This window comes from Nannospalax galili, unplaced genomic scaffold (genome assembly GCF_000622305.1).
Source record: "Nannospalax galili isolate Female #2095 unplaced genomic scaffold, S.galili_v1.0 scaffold663, whole genome shotgun sequence".
NCBI classification, from domain to species: Eukaryota; Metazoa; Chordata; class Mammalia; order Rodentia; family Spalacidae; genus Nannospalax; species Nannospalax galili.
The window spans coordinates 777933-790052 of record NW_008351881.1 but is presented as its reverse complement, the minus strand read 5'-3'; the positions used below and the strand labels follow the sequence as shown (position 1 = coordinate 790052).

Below are 12120 nucleotides of genomic sequence, written 5' to 3'. Positions count from 1 at the left end.
AGGAAGTGAAGAGAAAACCCACAGAATGGGAAAAAAATCTTCACCAGTGACACATCTGAGAGAGGTTTAACATCCAGAATATATAAAAAAAACAAAAAAAAAAAAAAAAAAAAAAAAAAAAATTAAAAAAAAAAAAAAAGTAAAAAAAAAAAAAATGCCATGACCAAGGCCACGCACCACCTTAGACACGTGTCATTTCTTTGTGCAGGCAATAGTTAAAATCCTTGTACCTATGTTGAACTGTATGATAAATTCTTATCTATAGTCACTGTACTACGCTATAGAAACTAGAATTTTTCCACCAATGTAATTTTATTTTTGTACCTTATAAGCAGACTTTCTCTCTTCCCTTTCCTCCAACTTTCGTAGCCTCTGAAACATTACCCTACTCTTTACTTCAATTAGAGAAGTATTTTGAACTTCCATATGAGTGAGACCATGCAGTATACTGAGTTTCTGTCCCTGGCTTATTTCACTTAACATAATGACGTCTAGGCTTCTCTATGTTGCTATTGTTAATAAGGGTGAATTTCCATTCTGTCTCTATTTAAAAAGATCACTCTATTAAGGGAATCCTCAACTGGTTACACATGTTGGCTTTTATCATACTCCTACAATAGGTGAGGGAGTGAAGGTGTCCCTTTGACATACTGACGCCCTGTCCTTGCTCAGTGTGCTTGTAGTGTATTTCTGGAGCATGCAACAGTTCTTAGATTTTTAAACTTTAAAATATTACTCTATTAAAATACTGAGTTCATTTCACAGGTATATTTTGTCTCCCCACCATTTCCATGTCACTAACATTCTATGCGTTGTTAAAACCAAGCAGAGGGAGGAGTTCCATCCTTAGAAATTGAACATGCCATTCAGACAACACGTGCTTGGCACTGGAAACTGAACGTTTATCAAACATGGAAAGTTTTCACTTCACATTATAAAAAGAACAACCAGGTATCAGGTGTTTCAGAAATGAAGTGAGACGGACAAAATCAACTAAGTATTTTTTTTGAAAGATATTTCCTCCTGTGCCAGAGATCTTGACTAGCGTTCGGTCATCTGGAATCAATTCCTCACGTAACTGGGGAACTTGACTTCAACTTTGGGAAGAGATCACCTTTTTCCATAAATGCTTGTATTATTTCCTTTAATATAATCTACGGAACTAGGTCTTTTCTTGTGTTTTAGGAGTTTTTTCTCTTTTTCTTGCCTTTTAAAGGACTCATGGCTTTTGAATCATGGTGTGGGTGTTTTTGAACCTTCCCTATTCTGCTTTGGTTTTTGTGCATTTCTATCCCTAGTATCTTATATAGATTTCTTCACTGGAGATTTTTCTTTAGTTTCTTCCTCATCAAAATCATCATCTTCTTCCTTGTAATAGATCATCTTCATCAGTGTCACCATCATCTTCATCGACAAGGTTTTGCTCTTTTCTACAGAACCTTGTTACTCCTTCAGGGGCTTTCCAGATACATGTAAGAGTTTTACATAATCTTCATCTTCTGACATGGTGTTACCCTCTGCACTTACTTGGCATGTCCACTAATGTGCACAGACCCTCACCCACACTTCAGTCCATAATTTCAAAATCCCCAAGGGAAGCTGTTGATTGTACAGACATTTTCAAAGTTGGACTGTCTTGTACTTCATGGCCTCGACTTTCATCATACTCAATGCATCTTCTGCCCCATACCATAAACTATCCAGTTCCTAGTAAAAGCTAATGGTCATTAAAGTGGCCATCTTTGCTTGTCTTTACTTCACAAGCCAAAAGGCAATTCTGGGGCTTCAGAGGGCCTGTGTTCACGTTGGTGGAATCTTCCACCTGGCGTTGGTTCACACTTTCATGTGAGGCTCAGTGGATGGAGACAATTGACCAGTTCTCCGAACAGGCATGCAGGACCAAATCATGCCAGGGCCTGTCTGTAGATTTTTGCCTACGCTCCACACTGCTTTTCTTAAGTAATGGCTATACTCATTTAGAATTCTGCCAGCGTTGTGTAAGAATTTCCCTTCCTCTGCATCCCAATAAGCTTTTGTTGCTGTTTGCTAATAGTCATTCTGTGTTGAGACGTTTTTCTGTTTTGGCCTTGCTTTGCATTTCCCTGATGATCCAGTCCTTTCCATGTTGGGTGTCTTTTGGGAAATATCTGCTCCAATTTTCCGTTTTCGATTTGAACTATCTGCTTCCTCACTGTTGACTTTTTTGAGTTCCTTATAAATCTGGGCCATGGATCCCTTGTTGAGCGGATAGTGTACAGATGCTTTCTCTCATTCCAGACTGTTGTCTGATTTCTTTGCTGTGTAAAACTTTTACCTTTCATAGGATCCCATTTGTCTACTTTTCTTTTGTTTCCTGTGTTTTTGGAGTCTCATTTAGTACTCCCTGCTAATCCCATTGTTCTGGAGTTTTCCCCTATGTTGTACTTTACTGATTTCAGCCATTTAGATTTTACATTTAAGGTTTCACATTTACACTGATTGTGAGTTGACTTCTGTATATGGACAGAGATAACGTTGCAGTTTTATTACTTTTTGTTTGGTTGGTTTTTCTGTTTTGGTTTTTTGAGACCGGGTGTCATTGTGTAGCACTGGGTGGCCTGGAACATGCTATGTAGACCACACTGGCCTCAGACTCACAGAGACTCACCTTTCTCCGCTGAGACCAAAGGTACATGCCACCATGGTCAGCTAACTTCATCCTCTTGCTGTTGTAAAACTTTGACATCGTGTTTCCTTTCAATGGAGAAAATAAAATGTGTGTGTGTGTGTGTGTGTGTGTGTGTGTGTGTTTGTACATGTGTCTGTAAGACAAGGGTCATTGATGGGGAAGTGCATGGCTCACTTAATATGAACCTTAGCTCTGAAAGTTTCCAAGGACTCAGAAGTTCTGCTGCCTTGCTTCAGACTCTATTGAGACAACACACACCTCACGTTTGAGTGTGCTGTTCAGTGCGGTTGAGACTATACCTGTGTCCTGCTGTCTAAGAGGATAGCCACTATTCACATGGCATTTACATTCAATGTAAACACAAACTTTATTAGTTGCATGAGCTATATTTCACACAATCTATTATTATTCAGTACAGGGTGAAGACAGCACTAGATGGTTTTGTCTCTTATCAAGATAAATATTGAAAGTGGCTATCTTTTCAGAGAAAATCAATACAGATAAGTGAAACACTGAATGTGTAGGGTTTCAGTGTTTTCATTTTCTCATAGTGTAACTACAGGATGAGGACTTAGGGAATTTATAGGGTGCCCAGAGAAACCTCTGCTGGCCTTACTGTAGGTACTCCCCCAACATTCTGTCTTCTGCCAGAATGGCTGTGCTTTTGTCTCCTTTACAGATGGAAGGTCCCTGGTAGCACATCTTTTGTACAAATGGTTTCTTCTCTTAAGTAATTGGAAAACAGCTCTAGCTGATTTAAAGGCCTGGCATAGGAAGTGGCTAAAATAGTTTCCAGTGTGTGTATGTGGTATCTTCCTGCGACTGAGTGGATTTCTGTTGGCATATCTGCCCAGGTTAAATCTCATTAGGTTAGGTTTATGATGACACAAGAAGATGCTTAGAGATAAACATGGGTACCTAGTTTTCTAGTGACAGTAGTAGTGACTTCAGAGCCGTGAGGGAGAATTTTTCTTCTCCATTGCTAATTCCTTTCCTTTCTTCTCATAGTTGCAGAGTAATGACTGGATTCTTGTGTTAGCCAACTTTCCCACTACGGAAACAAACACCTAAGATTAAAATCAGCTTGACAAGCGGAAAGGTATTTTGGCCCATGGGTTTTAGAGTTTTCAGTCCATAAATGATTGGTGCTGAGGCTTTGGACATATGGTGGCTTAGTCCATCATGGCAGTAGCACATGGCAGAGGTAGCCTGGTCATCTCATGACTGAGACACAGAGGAAAAGGAGGGTTTGGTGCTTCAACAATCATATCAAGGCCAAACCCAGTGGCTGGAAGACCTAATGTTGGCTTTATCTGTTACTGGTTTCACCAGCTCTGTTAGTGCTGTGGACTGGGTACTAAGACATTGACACACATTCCTTTGGACATATATTTATACCACAGTGTTTTTTTGTTTTTTTTTTATAACTTCTCTGCAGAGTGATCAATATAGTTTAAAACAGTTTGAATTATGAAGCTGTAGATTGTAAAACCATGTACTGCAGTTCAGTGCAGCTTTTATTCCTTGTATCAGGATGATTTTTGTTTGTTTGTTTATTGAGAGAGGGTCTCCCTATAGTCCCAGTTTGCCTGAAACATGCTACTGTAGACCAGACTGACCTAGATCTCAAGATCCACCTGCCTCTGTCTCCTAAGTACTCGGATTAAAGGTGTGTGCTGTCATGCCCGCCCAGGAAGATTTTCTTAAATTTAGCTGATGGGCATTTAATTGTCTTGAGCCTTTTTTCAAGCATATATTCTTGTAGTTCCTGAAAACTTTGCTTTCTCGTATGAAAATATGTTTCAGAATGATTTCCCACGTTTTCTACACAAAGTCTAAAATCAGCCATTCCTAGGATTATTTTTTTTTTAAAGAAGAGCCCTGCTTTGCCTTTTTTTCTGTTAACACTATCTACAGAAACACATGTTGGCAGTATAGAAAGCTGAAAAAAAAAAAAACCAACATTCATTCTAGTTTAAATATGAATGTTTGTTCAAGAAAGTGTTGCACAGTTAAAGAAAAAGCATTGGGTGGTGTCTGTTTGTGTGGCCGCAGGAGGCGCATAGTGATTCTTAGGTGTTGAGTGGTATCCAGTGAGTCTTTCTTAGACACTGTGCTATTTGATATCCCATCTCAGGTTACGTTCCATTCACTCTAGACCCTCTGAACTGTCTCTTCTGCTACACAGGCACAAATTTCACAGGTTAATGCCCAGAAGATTTGAAATTCATGCATTTATTTTCATAAGATCTTTGTGGGTTGGGAAATAAACAGCAGAGTTACAATTTTTAAAATTTTATTTTAAACTTACAGGTGCATGTGTTTTATTTGTATGTCTCTATTGATGAGTGACATGTAGGGTGAAAATTAGAGATGGCCTCTTCTGATGTCCTAAAGCATGGTCCTGTAATGTCCCCACACCCCTTTCTCTGCTGCCTTGCAGGGAGGGTGCTTAGCAAACCTTACAACTGACGGAAGGAAGCTGCCAGTAATAGTCATTTGTCCTCATTCTTTTTGCTTTAAATATTTCCTTTAAAATTCCATTTCTCAGTGTCATACTAAAATATAACTGCCACTGTACTGAAAACACCCAGAATTTCCTTTTGGACCGTGTGTACAGAACGCACATCTAAAATAGATATTTTCTTACCACTTGGCATCCCTTTCTCCATTGTGTCTTCCAAGGGCATGGCCTATTTAAGTATAAATGTGTACGTTCATGTTTGCATCCATTGTTAGATTGTGAGAATGTGTCACTTACTCAAATGAGAGGGAACATTTGCAGGCTTATCTGGAAGAACTTGTTCTTAATACACTTCATCTGATTGGATGGAAAAGGCATCATCCCTTCCTTAAGCGAGCATTTCGTAGGTCTCCATCCCTGTGATGTCTTGGAGCCATTATGTAGCAGTTGGCTGTGATATGCTTACACAGACACAAATTAAATCCGACAGGACTGATGTCTCTAGACTTTTCTGCCATCTGAAATGCTGGCATGAGGCTGGAGCAGCAGAAGGGGGAGGAGGGGACGGGAGAGCTGATTCCTTTAGCTCTTTTCCTACGAAGGTTGGAGATTTCTAACAGCTGATAGCTGAGAACTGCTCGATAAGCTGTTTTCCAGATAAACTGATAACCAATCTGTGTTCTGGAACAGCTGGCTAGATTTAGTGTTCAAGAAGATGTGCTTTAATGTTCAACTTGCTTCTTTATGCCACTCACAAATATGTGTCAAACAAACAAACAAAATAGAGGCTATCATCTAGTTGGTGATAATTAGAATAATTAGAGTGATTTCCCCTCCCTTTTAGCTGTGTCTTTCCTGCATTCAGACTGTTCTTACATAGCAATGAAAAAGATACAGATTTTAAGATGGTTGTTTTTATGTTCAAATTCAGGGTCAAAAAGACACAGTATAGTATCTGCATTATAATTCTTTTAAAAATCGAGTTATTTTAGGGGATGAAGCTATTTATGGATATCTCTGCAATTTCTTGTCAAAAGTTTTACAATGTTTCAAACAATGTGATATGCAGAAATTAAAGTTATACAGTTTCATTTTGGAAATGGATCCTGATAGTCATCCTCAAGTCCTTATACAATGGTAGAGGAGGCAATAATATACAATAGCCTCTCCACTTCCTTTTAAGTAAGAGACTCCTCTGTGTAAGGGGCTTTGCTAGGTTTATTGAAGTCGCCTATGCACAATTATTTATTGCTTCAAGAATCATACTCCAAATTATTTCTTGGAGCCTGTCTCTCATCACTTTCCTTCTTTCTCCTGGGAAAACCATTACTCTTTTTCCTTGCGGGTGGGGGGATTTAAATTTAGTTTTTATTATCATTGTGTGTGTGCTCACCTATATGTGCCATGACACATGTGCTGAGGTCAGAGGACAGTTTTTCGAATTTGGTTATATCTTTCCATTGGAGACTCCAGGGGCCAAACTCAAGCCGTCAGTCTTGTACAACAAACACTGTTACCTGCTGAGCCACTTTGCCAGCCCCATCGTTACTCATGAGTTGAATATTACTTCTCACCAGGAACTCTTGCTATGACTCAATGGAATTCTGTATTGTCCCTGATTCAGCTGCCAGTTTCCCAAAGCCTCATTCCATATTGTGTCTGCTGTAGAACAAAGTACAGCTTGGCTTTATACTGGACGAGCCAAGATTTCTAGACTTAGATTGACACCCAAGGATCTCTCTGTGCTCTGCTTCTCTTGTGCTGCCTTCTGTTTTCCCAATTCTTACCTCATTCTAAGCCAGTTGCTCTCAAAAGGTGCTCCCTGAAACCAAAAGCATCAGTACGTGTTAGAAAAGCAAAGTCTCAGACCCTGCCTGAGAGCTAGTGAACTCTCAACTGTTATGGTGCACAGTTCTCTGTTTAACAAGCTATCCCTGCTCTAACACAACCAGGGGCTCACTTTTTCCAAAGGTCCTTTCTGTTTAACGACTTTGCATGGAATGCAGGAAATGTGTGTCCCTCATCTTTTAAAATCTGCCATACGCTCAAGGTTCCTGTTGAAACACTGGTTTGTCCAGGAACCCATTTCTGACCTTATGTTCTTTGACATCGTTTAGTTCCTTTCCTGGCTGTAATCAATAATTAGATTATCTTAGTCATCTAGTATACTGATGGCCCCTGAGCCCTCCCTGCTAAAACTGGAAACTCACAAAGAGTGGAGTGGGACTTTCTGTCCCTCCAGATACTTTGTGCTGAATGGTGCTGTCTGGTGTCTCACATACAGTAGGTACTCAGACAGTAACTTGTGGCTTATTGATATTACAGACATTGAGAAAATTCAGCCCTTGTCCAGGAGGCATATAAAAATCCCATTTTATCTAAGAGGCTCCTGCTAAATATTGCTTTGACTTACTGAGGTCAAACTAGACATTGATGTGTCTTCAAGAAGAGTCAAATGTGCTGGTAGAAAAAAATACTAACTGTTACTATTTAGGAGGGGTTGAATTAGCCTCGACAGTTGGTTCACCTACTGCCAAGAACGCCACTTCCCTTATTGTGTCATGAATAGGCGGAATGACTTCTTTTAAACCTTTCTTATGGCTCTGGTGTGCTTTTTCCATTGATGCATTCATATAGAGAGTGAGATGACATGATGGTGGGTGGCTCCTTGGAGTACAGTGCCCCAATGATGGCGTAAGAGAAGAAAGAAGTTCCTGGTAGTTGGCTTTAGGTGGCCCAACAGTAGGCATGTCAGAGACCAAGTTTCTTCCCAATCAAAGGGCTCCAGTATGTATTGTATGTTTTACGATGGGTTAAAAGAACCAGGGGAAAGAGTGAGAAATTTAAATGTCTTTGTGTTTTCTTTTTCTTTTCTTGTCCCCTTCTTTCACAGGCTCTGAAAAGGTTCCGGCTGAAGTTTCTGAGCAGACCACTTGCTGCTGCTTCCTAGGCTGTGTTTCCAAGCTGCCGGCGCACGCCATCAACTAGCTGCAGGATGCTGCCCGTGGCCAGACCTCTGTTGCTGCTCCTTGCATTCCTCCTCTGCGCCTGTGCTGAGAGTAAGCCATCCTGCCCTTCTCTAAGGAGCTGTGACTATAACGTGGCTCTGTTTGTAGTTGGCATGAGGCTCAGGCCTCTGAACGCATTTCCTTTGGAAGTGTATCTTGAGATACTTTGGGATCTTCCTTGGTTCCCAGCCAGCCTTTGAAAGGGATTATTGATGGGACTCCCTCACACCTCCCCTCCTGCTTAATGTCTCTTTACTTGTGTGTCTAACTGCTTCTACTGCTTATCTTTATTTTTATTTATTTTTTGATACTGCTTACCAGCCTGATGACAAAGACAGTATGAGACCAATGACACCAGTTAAACCGGGGCTAACCAGTTGGTGGTGTCAATAATAAACATTGCTCAGACTCACTAGAAATTTCTTCAGTTGTATGGATATTTCTATGTTTAGAAACATGCCCAATGTGACAGTGAGCCCAATTAAACTTGCAAGCTCCTTGTAGCCGTCACAGCAGCTGTTGTGATGTACTGTTTCCAACAGCTGTCTTCGAGTACAATATTCAAACAAATCAAACAGAACTGACAAAGTCGTGGCTGAGTGGAGGGTCTGGAAGTGGGAAAAGAATGCTGTGTAATGCAAGCACTAAAGTTTGGCTTTCTGGACTCAATTTGTGGCGCTGGGATGGTGGTTAGTTAGCTCACCAAATAAAGAGATGATCGTATCTCTTGTAATTAGCAATCTTTAGGTCTACCTTGTTCACATGTATTTCTTTCCTCATCTATCCTGGGAAGAAATAGTGCCGGAAAAAGGCCTGTGCCAGGCTTTCACTCACTGACGTGTTTCCTCCAGAGTGGTGTAGCTCATGAGTGAGTTGGTCATTTTCCTGAGGAAGTCTCCTGGCACAATTAGCATGTATAACATTTGCAGTCATTAACATTTCCCTCCACCACTATCCCAGTGAGGCTGAATTTGATTCATGTTAAGGATATCTTGAAGACAAGGAATCTCTCTCATCTTGGCCCTTTCTTATTAATTGCATCTTGACAAGAATTCCCTCAATAACAGCCCTTTGCGCCATTTAAATAAGGCTCTGTTTTCTAAAGGAATCTTTCAAGGAGTGAAAGAAATGCTATTAATTGAATACATATGGAACACACACGCTTTAAGTACAACATTCTAACTAGTACCTGGGAGTGTTGGTTTAAGGTGAAGCCAAGGAATTTCTAATACAATGCCAGGAAGTAATTAACTGGGAAAGGATCCAAATATAAGATATTTTAGTTATTTTAAAGGCATTTCTGTCAAAACTTATTCTAAAATTTATATGTAGATTATTAGAAAGCAATTTGGCTTACGGCTTTATTTTCACCATTGTTAATTTTTGGCAAGAACTTGTTAAGACCCTAGGAACCCACTTAAATGTTAGATCACAGCTACAGATTTTTCTGGAACTTACTAGATACATCACTGTATATTGGTGAAGTTAGTCTTCTTTCAGTAAGAATATTTTTCTAGCGAGAAGCTAAACTTCTGCTAAATGCTGTGCTGGAAACTGGTAGATGGATGTCAGGAGCTTAGGAACAAGTATTGTTGAGATTATGTTTTAGAATGCTAGGTAAATCACAGACTGCCATGTCTCATTCTTCTCTTCTCCGTGTCTCATTCCAGCCCCCTGGCTTTGTCCCCCCTCCTTCCTATTCTTCATCACATATCTTATATGACATTCCTACAAAGACCACAATGATTCTTCAATGATTTTTAGTTAAATTAAGATATATTTTATGCCACTTGTCTGTACACTATCAGCTTTCAACTTTAAGAGATCACTTTTAAAAGAATCGATTCTCTCCGTCTCTTCCTATTGCACCTGAAGAAGGCATGGACTTCCTAAGTTCGATGACTTTTGCCTTTGTCTCTTCAGTCTTGATTTGGTACACTCCCTTTCTAACAAACTTATTTGACACTGTTGAAAAGCATATTGAGATGGTTGGTTAACATTATCAACTTGGCAGAGTCTGGAATCACCTAGGAGATGGTGTCTCTGGGCATATCTGTGAAGGACTACTTAGAAGAGATTAATTGAGGTAGGGAGAACTGACAGGGATAGGGGGCAGCACCAGTTTGCGGGCTGGGATCCGAACTTCATAAAATGGGGAGCGCTGGCTAAGCACCAGCACTGGGCTCTCCCCGCATTCTGATTATGGATGGAGGCAGCCAGCAGCCTCAGCCTCCTACTGCCTTGACTTCCTCACTGTACTGGACTGGACCCTTGAACTGTGAGCCGAAATAAACCCTTCCATCCTTAAGTTGTTTCTGTCATAATAATTTTTATCGCAGCAACAGGAAAGTGCCTGGTGAAGGTTAGAGCTATCCTTTTAAGGTACATTTTAAAAGAAGGAATATCCCTGAATTATCTTTTGGATTCTATTCATGGTACAAGAAAGTACATGATAGTGTTGGAGATAACATTTTTATTATCAAGACTCTTTAAAGAAAAATTTATAAAATAGGATCCAGATTATAGTTCATCAAATTTTGTCATTCCATTTTCTTAAAACACTTAAAGACATGTAAGTAGCCTTCAGTAAACAGCTGTTTTCACTGTCACATAAAGATCGATTTTCTTCAGGCTCGCATTACCCAAGTCATGCTTGTGTCTCCTTATCCCTTCATTAGCACATCCCAAAGTGTTTGTTTTTCTTTTTCCCCGTGTTTTATATTGATCTGAGATAATGAGTTATAATTCAGAAATTATTAGTAATATCTCATATGTTTCAGGATTCTGAAATATTTTTAAAGTTTCTCTTCTATTGTAGAAAAAGAGGATTTGTGGGTGGAGAATGGGGAGATGCCACTCTAGTTTACCATGCTAACTTATACTGTCTAGTCACTCTCTTTTGATATAATTAAGTCTAGAGCCTAGATTCAGGATTATAATCAACTGTGTGCAAGGCCACAGCAAAAGTGTGTTAAGTGTGGTGTTGCATTAAATATAATAACTCTTAAAGTCTTGGTTCAAATGTAGGTTGAAATATTGTGATAATATCCCTTTAGCAGAAAATTATCATATTTGCCATTGCCAATTTAAAATGCTCTACTGGTCAACACAATCGCTCTAAAAAGCTTGATGTGCGTGTGGATGTTATTTCCTTTATTTCTATGTCTTGAATGCACTGGGCTCTTTTGCTAGTTATTTTTGAAGGAATGTTTACATAGGAGAACTGTGGTCTGTGAGCCATATGAGTAGTTCTTACTGATTCTGGGCCACCTTATTTCCAGCACATCACGCCACACACACACACACAAAACACACGCATGAACTCGCGTGCAAACACACGCGCGTGTGCACACACACACACACACACACACACACACACACACACACACACCAGAGATAAATTTTGACGGGTTATTGTAATCCAGGGGAAAAAATCTCTTTTCTTTGGGCTGAGTTTTTATTGCAGCTTCTAGTAGTTGGATTTCAAACATACTTTGGGTTTGCTGTTCACTGGTCTTTTTTGTTTCTTTGCCTGTTTTATAAATACCATTTGCATGCCAAGAACCTGCTTTCAGCTTTTTTTTTTATTGATTCTTCTAGAATTTCATGTGTTTTGATCACATTCAGAACCGTTCCCCTATCTCTACCCTACCCCACTCCCCTCCAGCTTCATGTCCCCTCTAGAATTTAAAAGCTTATCAATTCTAGTCTGTGTTCTCCAATTGCTTTTGGATATGGGTCTGGCAGCATCTTTTTGTTGGGTCAGTGTCACTCCAGTGAGATCGTGTACAGCTTACCTGAGCTTCCATTTGACTACTGTAAGTTGGCCTTAGTCTCTGTTAGACACATACATAGCTCTTTATAGTTTAAGTCCTCAGAGGGTTTAGTGCTGAAGTGTTGTTTTTTGGCATCATTTTCATCTTAGATGGTGAATCCTCCCTCATTCCCTTCCTTGTTGTTAGAAACCTATTCTACTCAGC

At 39.8% G+C, this 12120-nt stretch overlaps 1 protein-coding gene across 39 annotated transcripts in view; it reads left to right on the top strand.

Moving 5' to 3' along the window:
* Positions 1-12120, top strand: part of Ptprd (protein tyrosine phosphatase receptor type D) — a 547004-nt gene that overhangs the window by 104564 nt on the left and 430320 nt on the right. For 38 of the 39 annotated variants that reach the window (XM_029553923.1, XM_017802123.2, XM_017802122.2 and 35 more), the window contains one exon: positions 8026-8191. In XM_029553923.1, coding sequence (XP_029409783.1) covers positions 8128-8191 — 64 coding nt within the window. In that variant the 5' untranslated portion in view covers positions 8026-8127. Of the gene's footprint in view, positions 1-8025; positions 8192-12120 lie in introns of those variants that run through there. The other variant, XM_029553920.1, reaches the window with a different exon arrangement.